The sequence below is a fragment of the Ctenopharyngodon idella genome, chromosome 8 (genome assembly GCF_019924925.1).
Source record: "Ctenopharyngodon idella isolate HZGC_01 chromosome 8, HZGC01, whole genome shotgun sequence".
Taxonomy (NCBI): Eukaryota; Metazoa; Chordata; class Actinopteri; order Cypriniformes; family Xenocyprididae; genus Ctenopharyngodon; species Ctenopharyngodon idella.
Genome location: NC_067227.1, coordinates 871,291 through 895,826, shown reverse-complemented (window position 1 = coordinate 895,826; position 24,536 = coordinate 871,291). Strand labels below are relative to the sequence as shown.

The 24,536-nt window shown below is 41.3% G+C and overlaps 2 protein-coding genes across 2 annotated transcripts in view; both read left to right on the top strand.

The window, feature by feature from the left end:
- The window catches only part of LOC127517761 (uncharacterized), a 43,751-nt gene extending 29,719 nt beyond the window's left edge, over positions 1-14,032 (top strand). Inside the window, exons 5-7 of the mRNA XM_051903848.1 lie at positions 10,623-10,718; positions 12,614-12,657; positions 12,753-14,032. Coding sequence (XP_051759808.1) covers positions 10,623-10,718; positions 12,614-12,657; positions 12,753-13,013 — 401 coding nt within the window. The 3' untranslated portion in view covers positions 13,014-14,032. The remainder of the gene's footprint in view (positions 1-10,622; positions 10,719-12,613; positions 12,658-12,752) is intronic.
- The window catches only part of LOC127517166 (polymeric immunoglobulin receptor-like), a 197,143-nt gene that overhangs the window by 124,131 nt on the left and 48,476 nt on the right, over positions 1-24,536 (top strand). The gene's annotated exons all lie outside the window — the stretch shown is intronic.

Here is a 24,536-nt window from a genome sequence, read left to right as displayed (position 1 = left end):
GTCGACTGTGTTGATTGAATTAACGTTACGAAGTGATGTTGCTTTAGTATCACTCTTGCACCCTCAGTTAATGTTGAAGCAATGTTGAGATTTCAACCTCAAATCAATGGTAATATTATTGATTTAACATTATAAAGTGATATTTTTTCAACATCACTTTTGCACCCCCAGTTAATGTTTAAACAATGTTGAGATTTCAACAAAAAATCCATGATAATATCATTGAATCAACATTATGAAGTGACGTTGGTTCAAAATCACGTTTGCACCCGCATTTAATGTTGAAACAATGGTGAACAAAATAATCAATGATAATGCTATTGAATCAACATTACACTATGATTGATTCTACATCACTGATGTTGAGGCAACATTGAAATTGACAAAAATAATCAACGGTAATATTGTTGAATCAACATTAAACTATGATGTTGATTCTACATCACTGCTGTGAAATCAATACTGAAATTCACATAAATGATCAACGGTAACGTCAGTGAATCAACATTATTAGTAATATTGTATGATCAATGTTAACGTGATGTTGATTGAACTGAAAAGTCAACATAAAATAATGTTCTGAACAACATTAATATTTCAGCTACACTTCAATGGTACGTCAACAAATTTCTGACCATGAAAATTCTGAAGTTTTGGGAAAACCTTTTAAAACATAAATGACACCTTTCCAGCAGTTGAGTCAGTTTCTTTTATTTGACAGTTTAACACAATCAGGGACAAAGAGATGGAAAATTGAATTCTTTAAGAGTGGGGCAAAAAGGACAAAAGCATTACAACCTTTAAAAATAACATTACTTTATCTTTAAAAATAACATAACATTACAGAAGTCTTATGTTATCATTACTACAAGTAGTCCAATGGCTCAAGTTTTCAAAATCTGGCTTGCATCAGACTACTGCCTCTCTTCCTATGGGTTCTCTGAAATCTGAAAAAGAAAGCATGATGTTACTTAAGAGCAAGTCAATTCAGTTGTCATACATACAGTCACATTCAACACTGTTAATATGCTAAACACAATATGATTCACTTTTTATAAATTGCTAAACACAGAATATTCTAACTATATTTATAATACTTAAATTATGTATAATCTATTTATCAACACTTCAATAACACTATGGGAAGGTGTCTAATCTTTCCACCCAAGTTTATCTCCAGCTCTAATTAAACGCACCTGAAGCAGTTAATCAAGGTCATTAGGATCAATGAAAACTTCCAGGCAGGAGTGTTGAGCTAAACTCCTCATGAAGAGGAATAAACACCTCTGAACTATGGCCATTACATAAATCTCAGTTCATTTTCTGTGAAACTACATTGCATTCAAGTAACAAGTTTATTTTGTAAATAAAAAAGCTTAGGTTGACTTTTAATGAAAATTTCTTTAAAGCTGTAGATTCACCTTATGTAGACCTTAATCTGTTTAAATATCATAAAATAGCCATGCCAGTCACATTCTCAAACACAAGGTGTAGTTTTTTTTTTTTTTTTTTTTTTTGATTCAGTGGAAACGGGCTAAACAGAATGGAGATTAGTTGCATTCCTCAAATTTAGATTCAGGAATACGAATGATTACCTGATCAAGCAGTAATGAGGGAGCAGGAGTTAGGGCACAGTCAAGTCCCAGGTCAGGTCATAATCCTATAGACTACAACTCAATATATTATCAATGTCACATTTATCAAGAGGGTGCTTCTCATTTTTTTATTTATTTATTTATTTTTATTGTCCATCCTCATCTGCCTTCATTCCTATTAAAGTAAAGAAGTCAAGGTGCTCTGCAAGCATTGAGTAATAGATGCAATACTGATAATAGAATGCAAAATGTGCTATGTATAAAGTATGCTATTCTTGCTCACGTTTATGTCACTTGCACTAATAAATAAATATATCCTAATAAATATTACTAAAGCAAGATGCATGCACTTTTTAAGAATTTACAAAATGGATGGTTTATTCAAACTTTAATAATTTTTAAATAAATATAAATATAATATCTTATTAGATTCAGTAACAATAATTCAAATGCAAATAACAAGCACAAAAAACAAACAAACAAAAGAACATAGAAATAATAAGAAAGATGCACCATTGTTTGAAACCCAGAGAAGTCAGGTGGTTCAACAAACAACACTACTGTATAGGACATTTTCTCTCGAATGAGGAGGAATTGATTGGACTACTGAGAAGTGCACATGCAAAACCAAAATGGGCTTTTACCAATTAGTGGCCAATTTCAAACTACAGTGGATGTTTTTCAACCATTTTTCAACAGACTTGCTTCCACCCATGTGTGCTGTCGACTTTTATCAAAATTTCAATGTTGATCCAACATACATTAAACATTAAAATGTCAATCTCAACCAAAATGATGGTTTGGATCAAAACTCAACATTTTATCAATGTCACCATGCTTTCTGGGTTACCACCACCATCACTATCATCACCATTACCACCACCATCACTATCAACACCACCATCATCACCACCATCATCATCACCATTACTATCATCACCACCATCATCACCACCATCATCACCACCATCACCATCATCACCACCATCGTCATCACCATTACTATCATCACTATCATCACCACCATCATCACCACCATCACCATCATCACCACCATCGTCATCACCATTACTAACATCACCACCATCATCACCACCATCATCATCACCATTACTATCATCACCACCATCATCACCACCATCATCATCACCATCATCATCACCATTACTATCATCACCACCATCATCATCACCATTACTATCATCACCACCATCATCACCACCATCACCACCACCATCATCATCACCATTACTATCATCACCACCATCATCACCACCATCATCATCACCATTACTATCATCACCACCATCATCATCACCATTACTATCATCACCACCATCATCACCACCATCATCACCACCATCGTCATCACCATTACCACCACCATCATCATCACCATTACTATCATCACCACCATCACCATCATCACCACCATCATCATCACCATTACCACCACCATCACTATCAACACCACCATCATCACCACCATCACCATCATCACCACCATCACCATCATCACCACCATCATCATCACCATTACTAACATCACCACCATCATCATCACCATTACTATCGTCACCACCATCACTATCATCACTATCATCACCACCATCATCACCACCATCACCATCATCACCACCATCATCATCACCACCATCATCACCACCACCATCACCACCATCACTATTATCACCACCATCATCACCACCATCGTCATCACCATTACCACCACCATCATCATCACCATTACTATCATCACCACCATCACCACCATCACTATCATCACCACCATCACCATCATCACCACCATCACCATCATCACCAACATCAATACCATCACCATTACCACCACCATCACCACCATCACCATTACCACCACCATCACCACCATCACCAACATCACCACCATCACTATCATCACCACCATCACCACCATCATCATCACCACCATCACTATCATCACCACCATCACCACCATCATCATCACCACCATCACTATCATTACCACCACCATCACCACCATCATCTCCATCATCTCCACCATCATTATCTTCTTCTTTTTCATCAGTCAAAACTTCACCAAGCACAGGCGTTTCCAGAACTTCTACATCACTGGCATCTCCAAACATATTAGCAGGTGATCTGAAATACAAACATGAGCTGAAATACAAACATGATCAATGGGTGTAGCTTGTGAGGAGGCCTGACCCCCCTAGAGGCTGAAATATATTACTAAACATAAAAATAAATTATATTTTCCATTCTAAAATAAATATTACATTTAATATGTGAAAATAAATAGCAATTACAGGTGCTAGTCATATAATTAGAATATCAAAAAGTTGATTTATTTCACTAATTCCATTCAAAAAGTGAAAAATATATTATATTCATTCATTACACACAGACTGATATATTTCAAATGTTTATTTCTTTTAATTTTGATGATTATAACTGACAACTAAGGAAAATCCCAAATTCAGTATCTCAGAAAATTTGAATATTGTGAAAAGGTTCAATATTGAAGACACCTGGTGCCACACTCTAATCAGCTAATTAACTCAAAACACCTGCAAAGGCCTTTAAATGGTCTCTCAGTCTAGTTCTGTAGGCTACACAATCATGGGGAAGACTGCTGACTTGACAGTTGTCCAAAAGATGACCATTGACACCTTGCACAAGGAGGGCAAGACACAAAAGGTCATTGCAGAAGAGGCTGGCTGTTCACAGAGCTCTGTGTCCAAGCACATTAATAGAGAGGCGAAGGGAAGGAAAAGATGTGGTAGAAAAAAGTGTACAAGCAATAGGGATAACCGCACCCTGAAGAGGATTGTGAAACAAAACCCATTCAAAAATGTGGGGGAGATTCACAAAGAGTGGACTGAAGCTGGAGGTGCACACAATCCACGTTGCTTGAGGTCCAGTGTAAAGTTTCCACAGTCAGTGATGGTTTGGGGTGCCATGTCATCTGCTGGTGTTGGTCCACTGTGTTTTCTGAGGTCCAAGGTCAACGCAGCCGTATACCAGGAAGTTTTAGAGCACTTCCTGCTTCCTGCTGCTGACCAACTTTATGGAGATGCAGATTTCATTTTCCAACAGGACTTGGCACCTGCACACAGTGCCAAAGCTACCAGTACCTGGTTTAAGGACCATGGTATCCCTGTTCTTAATTGGCCAGCAAACTCGCTTGACCTTAACCCCATAGAAAATCTATGGGGTATTGTGAAGAGGAAGATGCGATATGCCAGACCCAACAACGCAGAAGAGCTGAAGGCCACTATCAGAGCAACCTGGGCTCTTATAACACCTGAGCAGTGCCACAGACTGATTGACTCCATGCCACACCGCATTGCTGCAGTAATTCAGGCAAAAGGATCCCCAACTAAGTATTGAGTGCTGTACATGCTCATACTTTTCATGTTCATACTTTTCAGTTGGCCAAGATTTCTAAAAATCCTTTCTTTGTAATGGTCTTAAGTAATATTCTAATTTTCTGAGATACTGAATTTGGGATTCTCTTAGTTGTCAGTTATAATCATCAAAATTAAAAGAAATAAGCATTTGAAATATATCAGTCTGTGTGTAATGAATGAATATAATATATAATATAATATATAATATATAATGAATATAAAGTTTCACTTTTTGAATGGAATTAGTGAAATCAACTTTTTGATGATATTCTAATTATATGACCAGCACCTGTATAACCTAATCATTCTTGTTTGCATATTGAGTTGAATCTGCATTTTGGTGGTTTGTTATGGAATGCCAAAGCTGCTGAAATAATAAATACAAAAATACATAAAGAAATAGACAAAAGAAATAAATGTGTATTTCCCTATTTATGTTTAATTGTATTTTCCCACATTTATTTATTTTTCATTTATTTATTTATATCCACATTTATTTATTTATATATGTTTTATGTATACATTTATTTCCACATTTATTTATTTCTACATTTCTTTGTCCGTATGGTAATGAGGGGGGCGTGTTTTACTTCAGACATAGCAATCAAGCTCAAGGGTGAAGCTTTGAGGCCACAGTGACACTTGTGGTGTGACCAAACGAAATGCAAGTGGTTTGTGGACATGCCTTTGCAAGTTACACAGGGAATGAATGACTTGATGAATGACTAGATGGGCAATATGGCCAAATTTCTATATCACGGTTTAAGTAATTTAAAGTGCATATTGCAGGTTAGAGCTTCAGTGACTCAATGTATAGAAAAATAATGTAGGAACTAGATTTTCTTTAAAATACACGTATAAATACGCTACTGAGGCTTCTGAAAAATCGGAAGTGACGTAACAGGAGGGAGTGCGGTCAATATAAACAATAGGAAAACAATGGATCGCAATGACAGTTCGGACGTTGAGGAAATTCTAAATGTTTATTCATACTCATATGACAGACTACAGCCATACAATTACCCTGCTATGCGGCCAAGAGAGCAGGACAGGCCAGGATTAGACAGAACAACGGTCAGAGGAGACATACTGAGTTGTGTGAGGAGAACCAGTGACCATACTGCTCCATACAGCAGCACGGCAGTTAAATCTGAAGGGGCAGCCTGAGGACCTAATACTGCAAATGGTGAGGCAGGACCAAGAGGTCCTTCATGGGGCGGCAGTCTCATTCACTCTGTCTCTTGTCACTAACCGACACAAGAAATTCCCCATTCAAGGTGCCTTCACAGCCGAAAGGCTTGGTTTCGCTGAGCAAACTCACCCTGTTGTTGGCTAGATTGCCTTTGCAGCAAATAGACAGAGTTCAGCCTGTACCGCTAATTGGCTCAGAGTGTCCACATCTTGTTACCCCAGTTGAGCCTGTTCACCTAGGCCCTCCAGGTGGACCTGCTGCAGTTTGAACTTGGCTAGTCTGGACGCTACATTGGCCTACACAATATCAAGTATGTGCTCAACACTCACCAATGCCTCTTTACTGCCATCTCCCACAATGCTGATCTGTTTGCCCAAGTGGCAAAGCTATGGCAGGTGGATGTAATTCCATACAGTGAGAAAGTAATGATGCAGTCAAAACTTGATCAAGAGGCCATCAGACTTTACAAGACAAAATTGTGAGAGTTAAAGTGGATGGTGTCATTCGGTATGCGACTTTGCCAGGGACTGCAAGATACCAATGAATCTACCCTTTGACTGCTCTTGCATTGTCAGTCAGACACTTTGCACTACACAGGGAAGTGAATGAGAGCGAAAATACTGGTAAAGCACCTATGGGATATAAACCCAGAAGATCTGCTCAGCTTATGGAGTTCATGGGAGAAGGAACTGGGTGATCTGGAAAATTATCACTGCCAAGATGCTATTCCAGTCTATACATGGATCTCCCAAATAGCAGATGTGATATACACGTATTCTGTGACGCATCTGAGCAGGCCTATGAATCTGTGGCATATTTGTGAATAGAAAACACAGAAGGCCAAGTAGAAGTTGCATTTTGAGTGGCCAGATCATGTGTTACACCCCAACATCACAAGATAAAACACTTGTGTGACATAGTTAAAGGAAGCCAGTGGAATCAAAGTCCTTCATTTCTCAAACTGCCACCAGCAAATTGTCCCGAGCAACCTTCCTTGCCTGCTGAAGAAAAGAGTAGCAAGCTAAGGCAGTCTGCATTTTGTGGATCAACTACAGTGGTGATGATGGTGATGGTGGTGATGATGGTGGCGATGGTGGTGATGATAGTGATGGTGGTGATGGTGGTGGTAACCCAGATAGCATGGTGACATTGATACAAAGGTAGATCAACTACTACTTTTGCCAAATCCACAGCAGTATGACACACTGGCCGATTTAATAAAGGGATGCAGTCAGCAGCTTTACGGGGTGGTGAACATTACATGCACTGACAAACACAGAGAGGTAGAACAAACAGTGCTTTGTCACATGCAGATTGAATCCTTCCCTACCGAGATGGTCCAACTGAAGTCCAGGAAACCAGTATCAGGTGTAAGCAGGCTGGCTACTCTCTCTCCTGAGTTTGACCCTACCACTGGACTCATTTGTGTAGGTGGCCGTTTAAGATGCTGCAGTGAGACAGAATTGGATTGTATCCATCCCATCGCCCTTGCTCCTCAACATCCTGTGACCAAACTCATTATCAAGGATTATGATAAGAAGCTGCATTACCCTGGGTCATAACGAGTGTTTGCAGAGATAAGGAGAACCTACTGGGTATTGCAAGGCCGTGAAGCAGTTTGGCGACACCAGCGACATTGTGTGGAGTGTCGAAGATGGAAGGGACAACCAGAAGTTCCTCGTATAGCTGACTTGCCACTTGCGAGATGACAGCTCTTCAAGCCTGTCTGCCTTCTCAACTGGCATGGACTGTTTTAGACCCTACATGATCAAGAAAGGATTCCGAAATGAGAAGAGGTGGGGTATATTATAAATTATGACCAGGGCAGTGTATATAGCTCTGTTGGCGAGCATAGATTCAGACTCCTTCCTGATGGCCCTTTATCTTTCGAATTGGGAAAACTTATGTGATCAAGGCACTAACTTCAAGGGTGGAGAATGAGAGCTAAATGAATCCTTTGCTGCCTTGCATCATGAGCTACAAGGTCACCTCACTTCCCAGCAAATCAAGTTTGTGTTCAATCCACCAGGAGCACCTCACTTTGGTGGATGCTAGGAGAGGGAGATCCGTTCAATCAAAACAGCTCTCCAAGTTACCATTGGAGCGCAGACTGTGACAGAAGAAGTCCTGAGAATAGTCTTGACTGAAATTGAAGAGATTTCCAACTCAAAACCTCTTGGTTACACCTCTTCAGATATTTCTGACATTGCGCTGAGCAGACATGCAGAATGGGAAATCTTTTCATGAGTAATCCGCTTCCTCTCACGTTTGTCTGCAGCATCCCAAAGTTACTGATGTAATATAGCTGTGCGTGCAAATAAAGTAAGTGTATATGGTTGTTGTTCATTTAAATCTGCCAATTGTTTTCATGCCATGAGTGAGACACATCCAGTGCCATAGCGTCATATGTACACTGCTTAAAAAATTAAAGGAACAATTGGAAAACACATCAGATCTCAATGGGGAAAAATATCGTGCTGGATATCTATACTGATATGGACTGGGTAATGTGTTAGGAACGAAAGGATGCCACATCGTTTGATGGAAATGAAAATGATCAACTTACAGAGGACTGAATTCAAAGACACCCTGAAAAAATGATGCAGCAGGCTAGTCCATTTTGCTGAAATTTCATTGCAACAACTCAAAATGGTACTCAGTAGTTTGTATGGTCCCCACATGCTTGTATGCATGCCTGACAACATCGGGGCATGCTCCTAGTGAGAAGACGGATGGTGTCCTGGGGTATTTCCTCCCAGATCTGGACCAGGGCATCACTGAGCTCCTGGACAGTCTGAGGTGCAACCTGGTGGTGTCAGATGGACCGAAACATAATGTCCCAGAGGTGTTCTATTGGATTTAGGTCAGGCGAGCGTGGGGACCATTCAATGGTATCAATTCCTTCATCCTCCAGGAACTGCCTGCATACTCTCGCCACATGAGGCCGGGCATTGTCGTGCACCAGGAGGAACCCAGGACCCACTGCACCAGTATAGGGTCTGACAATGGGTCCAAGGATTTCATCCCAATACCTAATGGCAGTCAGGGTGTCATTGTCTAGCCTGTAGAGGTCTGTGCGTCCCTCCCCAGACCATCACTGACCCACCACCAAACCAGTCATGCTGAACGATGTTACAGGCAGCAAAACGTTATCCACGGCTTCTCCAGACCCTTTCACGTCTGTCACATGTACTCAGGGTGAACCTGCTCTCATCTGTGAAAAGCACAGGGCGCCAGTGGCGGACCTGCCAATTCTGGTGTTCAATGGTAAAAGCCAATCGAGCTCCACGGTGCCGGGCAGTGAGACGTCGGGCCCTCAGGCCACCCTCATAAAGTCTGTTTCTGATTGTTTGGTCAGAGACATTCACAGACATTCTGCCGGTCTCCTGGAATCTCCTCCATGCTCTCGAGACTGTGCTGGGAGACACAGCAGACCTTCTGGCAATGGCACGTATTGATGTGCCATCCTGGAGGAGTTGGACTGCCTGTTCAACCTCTGTAGGGTTCAGGTATCGCCTCATGTTACCAGTAGTGACACTGACCCTAGCCAAATGCAAAACTAGTGAAAAACATCAGAAAAGATGAGTAGGGAAAAAAATGTCAGTGGCCTCCACCTGTAAAACCATTCCTGTTTTGGGGGTCGTCTCATTGTTGCCCTGTTGTTACCTGTTGTTAATTTCATTAACACCGAAGCAGCTGAAACTGATTAACAACCCCCTCTGCTACTTAACTGATCAGGGCAGCGTTTCCCAAAAGCATCGTAAGCCTAAGTTGATCATAGATTCATTGGTGGCAATGGCGCTACGATCAACTTAAGCTTATAAAGCTTTTGGGAAACGCTGCCCAGATCAATATCCCAGGAGTTTAACTGACTTGATGCTTATTGTTTTGTCACCGTTAGGCTTGCTTTCATGTTCATTATAGCTGATGCAAGTAATGTAAATTATTTACCATGACAGATGTTAATGTTTTAACGAGTTATTTCAAGAGTAGTAACTACCTGTTTACCATATCATATAAATGTGCCTCAGTCGCATCTATTGTGGTAATGCCGCCAATCTACCAATGATAAAACTGTGCTAGATGGAGAGTTTTGTGAAGGAGGGCCACTGGTAGGAGCCTTTGAGTTGTGTTTATAATCGCTAAGATATAGTGGTTTTCAATTTGCATAACACTGACTGTAAAATATGTATTTTAGGTATGGGAATGGCATATTATGAGTTTTGATATTTGATATATGGTCATTTGGGCTACTTTTTGGGCTAGTTTTGACTGGTCATTGTGCTAGTTTTGTTATGCAGACCTGGCAACCCTGAAATCCAGTATCATGGTCTGGCCAATCCTGTTACAAATGTCAATGATCTGATCTGATATTTAGCTAACAGTGATCAGATTCTAACATTATTTCTCATGTGTTTTCAGGCTCTTCTCTGATCATCCCTCTGGTTCTGGTTCTTCTGGTTCTGATCTTAGCTGGACTCTTATTACTGTTTTTCTGTAAGAAGCGTCAGTCTCAAGGTAAAACTCCTTTAAATAAAACTACTTTAGATGCAGAAATTCACCATTTATACTGAGATTAAAACAGATTTCTTGATCTGTTTTCCCACTTTCTGTCACCACCCATAGGCTGCAACGATACATGAGCAAAAGACAGATATTTGATGATTGTGTGAAAGAATTTAAGGGTGTTTTCACACTTGGGTCCTCTTTAAAAGAACCAAACTCAGACCCCTTTATTTGGACCAAGAGGTGAACCCAGTGAAAAAGGACCCAGTTCTCTTTACGTTCACACTGTTCTTGTCCCTGAAAGAGGACTCAGATCCTTTTTTGGTCCACTTAAGGAGGAATACGGTCTCAGACCTCTTTGTGTTCATACTGGTGCTTTTTGGATGGCCTTCAAAATTTGATCCCATTCACTTACATTGCATGTGCCTCACTAAACAAGAAATTTGTTTGTAAAGATTATTATTATTATGGAGCCCTGCACCTGACATGCAGGGAAAAAAAATCATAGGCTAAATCGTGCACGATTTACTAATTCGTTCCCTCAATTTGCTACATCATGACCACAATTTACTTTTTTTTTACTGCATATAATGTGCAGGGCTCTGTATATAATTATTAATTATTATTTTGTAAAACGACACTGCTACAAATGCTTTTGAATGAGCTGAAAGGGATAGTTCACCCAAAAATGAAATTTCTGTCATTATTTACTCACCCTCCTGTCGTTCCACACCCATAAGACCTTTGTTCATCTTCGGAACACAAATTAAGAAAAATATACATTCTTGTATTTCATCAAAAATATCTTAATTTGTGTTCCGAAGATGAACGACGGTATAATGGGGGTCTTGTGGTTTGGAACCACATGAGGGTGAGTAATTAATGACAGAGATTTCATTTTTGGGTGAACTAACCCTTTATTTATCCTCTGAACAAAAACATTAATTACAACGTATTCTTACACTATATCACAGATTCATCTTTGTAAAAAACATTTGTTTTGAATTGTTTTCCTTGAATCATTTTTTTTTTTTTTTTTTGCAGAAGGCAATTACATTAGCATAGAAAAAAACATGGACAAATACAATAAATGAAAGATGCAAATGAAACTGCTTTAAATTTTCAGGTAAAATAGGAATAGCAGCATTCAAGTAAGAAACGTAATAATCAGTTTCACTGTATGAATAAAACGTATACTGATTCTACTGATTGTTTTATTAGGCTGGCACTTTAAGATATACAATAGCCTAATGTATGGATCGAATATACTGATAAACCTACACGATTTCTTTCCCAGATACATTCACTTAAGACAAAGCCTGTTTATGTGAACCTAGAGTGTTTTGACACTTTAAACGCATAAGACGCTACAGATAATTCAGTTCAGTACACGCGCTATGACGGCTGGTTTTCTGTGCATGTGCTAGGTGTGTGTGCTCGTAAAACCATATATAAAAACTGTCAAGGCATGCAGGCGTGTCTCCCTTACACAGTTTGAAAGCAGTAAAAATCACAATAAACAAGTGTATTATTCGTTCGCAATTATTCGAACCAGTCTACACTGACCAATCTACACTGGAATACACTGGAATGACCAATCTACACTGGAATTCGCGAATGGAAAAAATCAAGTGAGCCCGGAGCGGTTTGTGTTCAGATTGCATGTTTTTAGCGAACCGTACCATAAGATGAAATTGAACCGTACTCAGACCATCTCCCGAGATGGTCTCGGTTCGGTTCGTTTTTGAGGGGTCTGAGATCGTTTGGAGTGTTCACATATGGGCCAAAAATCACACGAACCGCGCTCAGACCCCTGAAAAGGACTAAGTGTGAAAACACCCTAAAACTAGACATCAGTGTTGAATTGTGATATAATGTAATTAATTTAGGATGCTTGTTTTTGGCAGGCGGTGATTCGTCATCTCAGACTGGACCAGGAAAACATGAAGTGGTGAGTCCAGTTACTGTATAAAATGATATTAATGTCTAATGCCTTCCATCCTGACAATCTTCAGAGCTGTAAATAATTTCTCCGTCTCTCCTCAGGTTTCTCACACTGGTTGTGATTATGAGGAGATTAAAGTCACTCACAAACAGTTACCCACAAACCCCTCTGATTCTTCTAACTGCGTTTACGCTACAGTTCAGAAAGCCACTGGTGACTCTCAGTGCTGCATCACATCTGCTGAGGATCTGAATTACGCAGTGGTGAATTTCCACAAGAAATCTGACTGTCATGACAGTGTCAGTATCAGGAATAATCAGGATTACAGTGAATACGCTGCTGTCAATCATCTCACCGCTTGACGAACAACAGCAGAGAATATAAATGAGCTGAATGTTTTATCACCTTGTCTTTGGTATTAAGTTTGTGTGTTTGGTGTTTTTTGTTAGTCTTCAGTGATGCTCCTTTTCCTTATATTTTAGTCAGTCTTGTGAATCAGACTTTTGACTGTTGGCATGAAGTCTGATGAATGTTTAAATGACAGCGCAGTGTTTTGTTCTGCAGATGACAATGAAAGAAATTATCAGAAGCTTTTGGTCAGAGTTTGATGTAAATAAGTACAGAATGTTTCAGACAAAAGTGTAAAATTAAAGCAGAATATACAGCTGTGCTCAATTTTATAACTTTAGCACATGCAGCAACTGTTGTTTTTTTTTTCTCAGTTTTCATTTTAACAGATAACTTAACCTGATAACTTAAAAAAAATCCAGATGAGGTTGTGATATTGTTTGCAAATGTGATATGCATGAATTATGGAAAGCTGAAATGCACATAAAAGCACAATGTCTGAGCTTTATGAGTGTCCGTTGTGAAGCCTGAGGTCTTTTTAGCTTTTGACCTAAAAATGTTTATTCCAGAAAATGGACTCCCCACTGATGTAATTGTAATGTAACGGAGACTCGTTTGAGCTCAGCTTGAGATCCATATGTGGCAGGATAAGTGATTTATCTTATTGGCCTGTTTGGGGTATGGTTTTGGGCAGACCAATGAGGTAGAAGCAGCCATACTATTTAAGGACCCTTATTTTTGCGAGTGTGTACGTGTCCTGCTGGTTCTGGGTTCTCCTCTCCCTGGCATTTCCGTTCCCGTTTTTGTACGTGTTCAGGTATGTTGAGACTCTGCTGACGGAGTAATGATGTGTTCAGCTCAAGGCTAATATGAACTATTTATAGTTTAATTATAGCAGAGCTGGTGGCATGTTTGTGGTGGAGTTCGCTCTCAGGTACGTTTGGTATCCGCATTAAAAATGTTCTTTAATGAAAAGTTTAGTTGTATAATGATGAGTTTTAGCAAAAAATAAATGAGTGAGTAAATAATTAAATGTACTGTAATCATTGAATCAATGAACTTTATAGATCTTGCCTCTCATTTACATCTGGCCAAAGAATTTGGCAAGTCAACATCTCAGCATATATTTTCATGAGTCATGCATCGTGGAGAAAAAAGCAATGAATGTTAGATCCATCCTTGTGCCTCGACTTCTCCACAAGCCTCTTCTATCACTTGAAGAAGACTTACTTGGTTGTAAGGGTTGTGATCATATGCTTTCCATCTACAAAAGAAGAATATGCTGGAAGAAACACCATCCTGAAATGTGGGTGATGCTCAAACCACTCTTGTACCGGTGCTGAATGGTGAAAGTGGACATTGTCCCACAACTACACAATTTTGCTCAGTTTGCTCCTGATCACCCTGTGGAAAGTTGATTTCATTGAGGGAGTTTAAACAATTTAGAAGCCTTTCTGTGTTGTGCGGCCCCAAGACAGCGTTGTGTGCCACACCATCAGTGGATTGGAGCACTTGTTGTCCAGGGACATTGACTGTGGCACAATGTTTATATTGGGCTGAACTCTCTGTCCAGCTTCTCTCAAGGAAAAACTATAATTTATGACATGGGCAATTAGGTTGGCTCTGATTTCATTTGAAACTTGTCTGTACCCTATTCTTCTAACTCTCCTCCCTCTTACACCTTGCTCTTCTCTTTCCCTCTGTCCATGTCTTTTTATATGTTCTTCTCTTGCTCTTTCCACTAATTCCATTGCCGTCCATTCTGCCATATCTTCTCCCTCTACTCCGGCCTCTTCTCGTCTTCCTACATCCTCAGCTCTTCTTGCTTCATCTCCTCTTCCTATACCTCTATCCTTTCCTCTCATCTCCTTCTACCTCGTCCACTGTTCCTCTCCCTCTCAGTTCCACATGTAACACTTATTTAATATGCAAAGATGTTAGCTAATCACAGCTGTGGGTGTTTACACTGAAGTCTCACAGCGGACACGCCCCTTCCAACAGAGCGTTCAAAGCAGAGGGACAAAATCAGGGTAGAAAATGGCCTTCTATTTCTTCACTGATTATAATGGGAGTCACTGATAAACTACAGCTGTTTGACAGCTCCAGGATTTATAAAAAGGGATGGTTCTCTGATTGCTTTGTATATAATTTAATCACAATTTAAAGGGATAGTTCACCCAAAATTGAAATTTCTGTCATTTATTACTCACCCTCATGTTGTTCCACACCCGTAAGACCTTCGTTCATCTTCAGAACACAAATAAAGATATTTTTAAAGAATAATGAACCTAATTGGTTCTTTCAAGGGAACATGCTTGAGCTGTTGTTTATCATAACTGATGTGAGTTGATGAATGTTTATATGTCAATAAAAACCTAAAATTCAGTCTGTTCATCATATAAAGTGATCGTGTCTCTTTAGAGAATTTGGACTAAACCAATTCATATGGATTAGTTTTACGATCTCTTTATGAACTTTTTGAAGCGTCAAAGTTTCAGTCTATGGAGGGACAGAAATCACTCTGATTTCTTTAAAAAGATGAATCAATATGACCCTAATCGACTTTTCTTTAGTTAAAAAAATGGTTCCCTTCATCTCAGTAAGATTTTGTGACTTTTTCTAAATTATCTATCTTTACACACACACAGATTTGTTTTGCTATCAAAGTGAGGACTCTCCATAGATGAAATGGTTTTTATACTGTACAAACTGTACACTCTGTCCCCGTACACTACCCCTACTCCTAAACCTACCCATCACAGAAAACTGTCTGCATTTAATAAAACATTGTTTAGTATGTTTTTAAAGCTATTTTAAATATGAGGACTCATGAAATGTCCCCATATTTCATGTTTATGTCGTAATACCAGTGTAATTGTCATGAATGTGGCTCCCTCGCCTCCTCCTCCGCACCACCGGAGGGAGCCATCACCCGAATATTGACTGTTCCCATTCGGACTCACGCTCACACTATTTAAGCCACACACACACACACACTCACCGTGAAGTCTTGATTTGCCCCGGTGATCATTTCTGAGCGTTTTCTTGTGGACTGTTTATTCTGTTACCGTTGGACTGTTTATTCGTTGTGATTCTCTGCTGCCTGCCCTGAACTTTGCCTGTGTACTGGACTGTGTTTGCTTGCCGCCTGCCCTGATCTCCGCCTGTGACCCGATACTGTTTGTCTGCCGCCTGCCTCGACCATTGCCTGTCCCTGTTTATGTCCTTGCCTTTGCCCCTGTCTGCCTTGGTGTTTATTCTAAATAAAGCTGCAAATGGATCCCCATTCTGCCGACCCTTCATTACAGAAGACTTCGCCAAACAGCGATCCAGCAGCAATCATGCAGATCTCCACCGAGCTGTCTGCTCAGGCCAACCAGCTCGCGGTACATCAACACCAACTGAATCGATTGACTTCTCTTACCGAGGAGCTGGTGAGAACCCTGCAGAGTCTTCGATTCGACGCCGCCAGGGCCGCCACGCTGCCGCCAGCGACTCCCGCCAGCCAGGCCGTCACAGCCGTTCCTGCCGTAAATCCACGCCTCGCTCTCCCGGAGAAGTTTGACGGTACCCCCGCGAGATGTAAGGGTTTCCTCCTGCAATGCTCTCTGTTCATCAACCAACAACCCACTCTCTACCCCACCGAGTCCAGTCGGATTTCCTTGGTCTGCTCCCTGTTGACGGGACGAGCGCTGGATTGGGCCACGGCCGTATGGAGAGAGGATGGATCTGTATTTCCCACCTTCTCGGCCTTCCTGCAAAGCTTCAAAGAGGTCTTCGACCATCCTGAGGGAGGCAAAAGCACGGGAGATCAACTGCTGTCGCTATGTCAAGGTAAAAACACAGCCGCCGAATACGCTCTCAGCTTTCGAACCCTCGCCGCACAGACAAACTGGGTCGAAGACACGCTGAAACTGTTGTTTCGCAAGGGACTGTCACTGGAGCTTCAAGCCGAGCTCGCGTGCCGCGACGAGGGAAAATCGCTCAACAACTTCATTGAACTAGCCATTCACATCGATAATCTCCTCCGATCTCGACGCTCTGTCCGTCTTCCCACTCTGACCACTCCCACGTCAGAACCCATGCAACTCGGATACACCCCACTTCATCCAGAGGAGAGGGAGAGGAGACGACAGCTTCATTTGTGTTTGTATTGCGGCCAAGCAGGCCACGTCAAGATCAACTGCCCCATCCGACCCAATCCATCCAACCCGAAAGCGGTGAGTCCTCCACTCTCCACCAACTATTCCTTCAACTGCCTCAAAATACCCATTCAAGTAACGGTGAATGATCTATCCATAACTACGCACGCACTTTTGGACTCTGGGGCAGCGGGTAACTTCATGTCAGATACATTCATCCGTGAACACAATATCACACTAACGGACTGTAATTCTCCATTGACAGTGGAGGCGCTAGATGGGAGACCCATCGGAGGAGGAAGGATAGCGCACATCACCGCTGAACTCACACTGCAAGTGGGAATACTTCACCACGAACGCATCCGATTTGACGTAATCCACTCACCCAACAATCCAGTTATCCTTGGTCTCCCGTGGTTCAGAACTCACAACCCGCTTATTTCCTGGAAGGAGGGCCAGATCGTTCAGTGGGACGCCATCTGTCACGAGCACTGCCTGAAACAGATCACTCCCATACCAGTCCAGGCCGTTTCAGTTCACGAGCCCAACCCTGACGAGCCCGACATTCCCGCTGAGTATGCCGATCTGGCGGTTTCTTTCAGCAAAAGCAAATCGACCGAATTACCTCCTCACCGTTCCAGTGACTGCGCCATAGATCTGCTTCCAAGTACCACGCCCCCCCAAGGGCAGAATATTTCTCCTGTCTCAACCAGAATCAGCAGCTATGAAAGCATACATAGAGGAAGAACTGGCCAAGGGGTTCATCCGACCCTCGACATCTCCGGCAGCATCTGGCTTCTTCTTCGTCAAAAAGAAGGATGGCAGTCTTCGACCCTGCATAGACTACCGCGGACTGAACGACATCACCGTTAAATTTCGCTACCCTCTGCCATTGGTCCCCGCAGCCCTGGAACAGCTAAGGCAAGCCAAGTACTTCACTAAACTAGATCTCCGGTGCGCTTACAACCTGATTCGCATCAGAGAGGGTGATGAATGGAAGACGGCCTTTTCCACTGCCACTGGCCACTATGAGACCCTTGTTATGCCGTTCGGGCTGTCCAATAGTCCCTCCGTCTTTCAATCATTCATTAATGACATCTTTCGGGATATGCTCAATCGCTGGGTCATCGTCTACATCGACGACATCCTCATATATTCCAAAACCTTCGAGGAACACGTCCAACATGTCCGGGCCGTACTGCAGCGACTCATCCAGCACAAATTATATGCCAAAGCGGAGAAATGTGAGTTCCATCGTACTTCTACTTCATTTCTGGGCTATGTCATCAGTCAGGAGGGGGTGGCGATGGACGACAGCAAAGTCAGGGCGGTGCTGGAGTGGCCGCAACCACGCACGCTGAAAGAACTACAACGATTCCTGGGGTTCGCCAACTTCTACAGGCGATTCATCCGAAACTTCAGTGGTATTGCGGCCCCATTAACTTCCATGACTAAGCGACAATCCACACGCCTCTCCTGGACCCACGAGGCAGTGCGCGCCTTTCAAGCACTGAAGGAACGATTCACCTCTGCACCCATTCTCCGCCACCCAGACCCAGAACTCCCATTCGTAGTCGAGGTCGACGCCTCCAGCACGGGCATCGGGGCTATACTCTCACAGCGCCAAGGTAATCCACCAAAAATGTACCCGTGTGCATTCTACTCCAGAAAGTTGTCGTCAGCAGAACACAATTATGATGTAGGCAACCGGGAGCTTCTGGCTATGAAGGCGGCGTTGGAGGAGTGGCGCCACTGGCTGGAGGGAGCTCAACATCCATTCACCATACTCACAGATCACAAGAACCTGGAATACTTCCGGTCTGCTAAGCGTCTGAACCCCCGGCAAGCAAGATGGGCCATGTTTTTCACCCGTTTCCAGTTCACGGTAACTTACAGACCCGGTTCAAAGAACGCCAAAGCAGACACATTATCTCGCCAGGCAGAGGTGGTGGAGCGGACGGAGCGTGAAGAGAACATTATTCCTGCCAAGCTGCTGCTCGCTCCAGTCCAGTGGGACATCATGACCGAAATCACACAGGCCAACGAACAAACCGCACCACCACCAACCAGTCCACCTAACCGCACTTTTGTCCCTGTGCACCTCCGCAACAAACTGCTTCACCAAGTTCACGACTTCCCCAGCTCAGGCCATCCAGGCATTACTGCCACCCTACACCTACTACAGAACCGGTTCTGGTGGGACACCTTAGTAGCAGACACCACCCAATTCATCAACCAGTGCACAGACTGTCAAACCTCCAAAACTTCACACCAAGCCCCAGCAGGGCTATTACAACCGCTGCCCATTCCACAACGCCCCTGGTCCCACATAGCCATTGACTTTATCACCGACCTCCCTGAATCCCGTGGCCACACCACGATCCTCACAGTAATCGACCGATTCTCCAAGGCATGCCGACTCATACCACTGCCCAAGCTACCCACCGCGTTCGAGACAGCAGAGACCCTATGCAACTTCGTCTTCCGCTTCTACGGTCTTCCAGAGGACATCGTGTCTGACAGGGGCCCGCAGTTCACATCCCGGGTATGGACAGCCTTTTTTAAGCAGTTGAACATCAACATCAGCCTCACCTCAGGGTACCACCCAGAATCCAATGGACAAACCGAACGCATGAATCAAGAACTCACCAGATTCTTACGCACATACTGTCAGCGGAATCAATCAGAGTGGAGCCGTTACCTGTTGTGGGCCGAGTATGCTCAAAATTCCCTGCGGAAACCTGCCACTGGTGTTACACCCTTCCAGTGCGTCCTGGGCTTTCAACCGCCTCTCTTTCCCTGGTCCGGGGAACCATCCAACCTGCCATCGGTAACCGAGTGGTTGCAACGAAGAGAGGAGACCTGGGACCTGGCCCATCATCATCTTCAACGTGCTGTGAGAAGGCAAGAAATACAGGCCAATCGACATCGTCGCCCCAATCCTGAATACTCCGTGGGGCAGTGGGTCTGGCTGTCAATGAGGGACCTGCGTCTAAGACTTCCATGCAAAAAGCTCAGTCCCAGGTTTGTAGGGCCTTTCCAAATTACCAAACAAATTACCCCTGTATCCTTTCGTCTAAATTTACCTGCTAACTACCGTGTTTCTCCCACTTTCCATGTGTCGCTGCTGAACCCCTCTGGTGGTCCGAGAGGAGAGCCGGAGGGAGCCGAGGCCCACAACCCCCTGCCCTTGATGATCGAAGGCGAGGAAGCCTATCAGGTTCGAGAGTTACTCAATTCCCGGCGCCGGGGTAGAAGACTACAGTACCTAGTCGACTGGGAGGGGTATGGCCCGGAGGAGCGATCCTGGGTCAATGCGGATGACATCCTGGACCCATCACTCATAGACGAGTTTCACCGAACGCATCCGGAGAGACCGGCCCCTCGACCACGTGGTAGACCCCGGCGCCCGCTTCCTCGCGTCTGGAGCCGCTCGCAGGGGGGGCTCTGTCACGAATGTGGCTCCCTCGCCTCCTTCTCTGCACCACCGGAGGGAGCCATCACCCGAATATTGACTGTTCCCATTCGGACTACGTTTCCCATAGGCCCTCATTCCTGGGACTGATTGCGCACACACCTGCACCCCATCACACTCACACTATTTAAGCCACACACACACACACACACACACACACACACACTCACCGCGAAGTCTTGATTTGCCCCGGTGATCATTTCTGAGCGTTTTCTTGTGGACTGTTTATTCTGTTACCGTTGGACTGTTTATTCGTTGTGATTCTCTGCTGCCTGCCCTGAACTTTGCCTGTGTACTGGACTGTGTTTGCTTGCCGCCTGTCCTGATCTCCGCCTGTGACCCGATACTGTTTGTCTGCCGCCTGCCTCGACCATTGCCTGTCCCTGTTTATGTCCTTGCCTTTGCCCCTGTCTGCCTTGGTGTTTATTCTAAATAAAGCTGCAAATGGATCCCCATTCTGCCGACCCTTCATTACAGAAATACCCATGTCATTATACAAGTTTGTGTCCTCATAAAAAACAAAAATTCACACAATTTCTGAAACCTGACACTCAAACACCAGAACCACACACCAGATCTGCAAAACCATACACTAATTTTCAGCCTTCGACTCAGTTTTCAATTTCATAAAACACAACAACACAAAACACAACACACAATTCTCTATGTAACACACAAAAATCTTGATTTCCTTTTCAAACACAACCATTGTTTCTGTCCAACTACACACGGATGATGTATTTCTTTTCTTTCATACTGTAATACTGTATTCACAACCACAAATGCTTACAGTAAAACAATAAATAGTTTGGTTTCAATCTTGCTTTCATGTTTACTGTGAATTTTTCAGCATCTCTCTGCCAATTACTTTCAATCTTCAATCTCATGAAAGAAGAGCTTTAGGTTTTGAATAACTGTGTGTATGATATATCCAAAAATAGAATATGATGGCAAAAGTGTTTGCTGCGTAAGACAAATGTTTGCTTTTGAGATGTGTTTGTGATATTTTAAATGCAGTGCATTTTGCAAGAGAAGTGAGGCAATTTGAATTTTGTTTGTGCAATTCTTGGATTTGTGTGTAAAGTTTTGAAAAAAAGAGGCAAAGTTGTGTGAAAGCAGTTGAAAAAAAAAACTGCCACAAAAAGAATAACACTCTCTGTTGTTTATAATTCACTGCAGTTTATGTTACATGAACCATGTTTACATATAAAAAAAACAGTACAAAATTATTCTGAAGTTTTCCCCTTTAAATGGATGATGAAACTGAAAGTCTAACACTTGTGTAGGTGTTCAGTTTCATCTAATTGCTTTGATGCTGTTTGATTTTTTTTAGATTCAGAATATATTTCATTACAGTATTACTGTAGAAATGCAGCATATTTCTGTCTTATTCAGTTTTGTATTATGCTATTGTTTTGATCTTTTGAAGTTTTGAAAACAGTATATAAGCATGTGCAAATTGGCCTGTAGGTACACTGAGTTTTGCCGTTTGTTGTGTCGAAGTGAGAAAAGAATTAATGTAATTTGAAAGATGAAGTCATTGAATGTTTTTTGTGCCAAAGCAAGGGGCGTAGATTTGGTTTGAACATTAGGTGGGTTAAACGTCAAACGCTGCCTGTTATTATTTTTATTTTTTTTATTAAAATAATAATAATCTGTTTTATGAGTAGTGTTATTGGATAATTTATTTCTTCCTTTCTATCTATCTATCTATCTATCTATCTATCTACAAGCATTTATGATTAAAATGAGTTGAAATGAACACATGCTTTAACTGATTACAAATTCAACATATACAAATATGAAAGGTAACAATTATTTTGAGCTTATACACCTCATAACTTTATGAAATTTATGTATAATCATTCATCAAATTCTAACATAGAGTTTCTAAAAAGAAAGAAATTATGTTAAAAATTTAATCTGCCAGTAGGCGGCAGCGATTCGCTGTTTTAATAAGTGAGCCACTTAAATCGTTCATTCAGACAATTCGTTCAAAAGAAAGAAAACAAACACGGATGTGAATAATTTTGTCATTGATAATTACAGACACTATTGAAGAGTGAACTAACATACCAGACGGCTGTTTTGGTAACTTGTTATACTGATAGTTATGGCATTGCAATGGATTAGCTAGCTAAAATATATGTGGAGTGTAGCTATTACACAATATTCTCATACCTCTTTTTCAGTACATGTTTTATTCTTTTTAACGGGGGGATTTGAATATGTAACTGATGGAATTGAATATTGGAGGGGTTACCTACCCCCATCCCCCCCACAAACTACACCCCTGTGCCAAAGAAATGATAAATGACTCATAGTTTAGCCCACAGAGATTTCTGTTTCTCAAGTATTGAGAAATGGGTCCTAGCGATTGTAAAATCTGTAATTAATTTCTTCTTAATTCTAAAGGTAATTATTATTATTATTTCACATTTGGTTCATTAGAATAAATAATATGCAACTACAATCCGACTCTAAGTCTTGTCCTTTAAGTGTTTCTTATGTGGCATTTTTTTGTCAAATTTCTGTGGTATTTTGTAAAAACATATTTTAAAACGCATCAAAAACTGTAAAAAATATATATAAACAATCACAAAATGTATCACAGAAGTTATGATGAGCCACATCCAGTAAAATGAATGGCTCTCTATGGCCCCCTGCTGGTCAAAACAATTTCTTTCTTAAACTGTAATTCTTTTAGGTTAATCTCTAACCAGCAGATGGCAGAATTCTACACCTAACACCTGGATCAATATCCAGAAACAGCTTATATTGTATATTTAATTTAGATCATCATTTAAGTGATTTTTTCATAAAAATGTAATATTTCACAGGCAAGCTAATGGTGTAGTTGAGGAATTTTGTGGTAAATAGGTACAAAAGTACTTTGTATCTCCCAAAACACAACATTAATGTAGAGATGAGAAGTAACTAACAAAAAAAAAATTGATATATTATTTGTATTATTAAAAATGTATATATATAACAATCACTCTACATTTTGGGGGTAATACTGACCCCAAATACACGGAGTGTAAACAGGAAACTAGGAGCATATGAGGGTTAATAACTGGGTAGGCCTCTGTGTTCAGAATGAACTACCATCAAACTCTCGTCTCTCAAGAATCATCAAGCTCATGTGAAATAGTACACACATTTTTTCACCTGAAGTGATTAACTCCAATTAAATCTCAGCTGCTCTGGTAAGATATTTCTGACAGATATTTCATCTTGGATGCTGCTTGGTTGCTGAAAAGAAATTAAATGCAAAATACAAATACAAAGACCAACAAAACATACATAACAGCCAGTATGATTTGGGTATGTGTGTGTGTGTGTGTGTGTGTGTGTGTATGTGTGTGTGTGTGTGTGTGTGTGTGTGTGTGTGTGTGTGTGTGTAACTAAGTGTGACTTGGTGTTGGAGTTTAAATATATGAATAAAGGAGCATGTAGGAAAGTACAACAGACATAACCAGAGTTAAGAAAAAAATATATATCAAAGAGGGAAAAAAAAATAAATAATAATAAAAAAAAATAAAAAAATTGACAATAATAATGATGAAGATAATAATAGTATCACACACAAAAAATGAGGAAGGTGACAATAGCTACAGTAATAGCAGTATTAATAATAACATTAAAAACAATAACAACAATAATAATAATGATAAATCCAATTAATAAGAAATGACAAATAGTAATAATAGTATTAGCAGTAGTAGTAATGATAAACATTAACAAATATACTCATTTCATCTGGAATGAGGGGGAGGTTAAAGGATCAGGAAGAAGAAAAATAAAGATAATAGTAATAGCAATAATAATAATAATAATAATAATGGTAATATTGATACAGCCATTAATAGTAATGATAATAGTAGTAGTTGCAATGGCAGTGATAATAATAATAATAA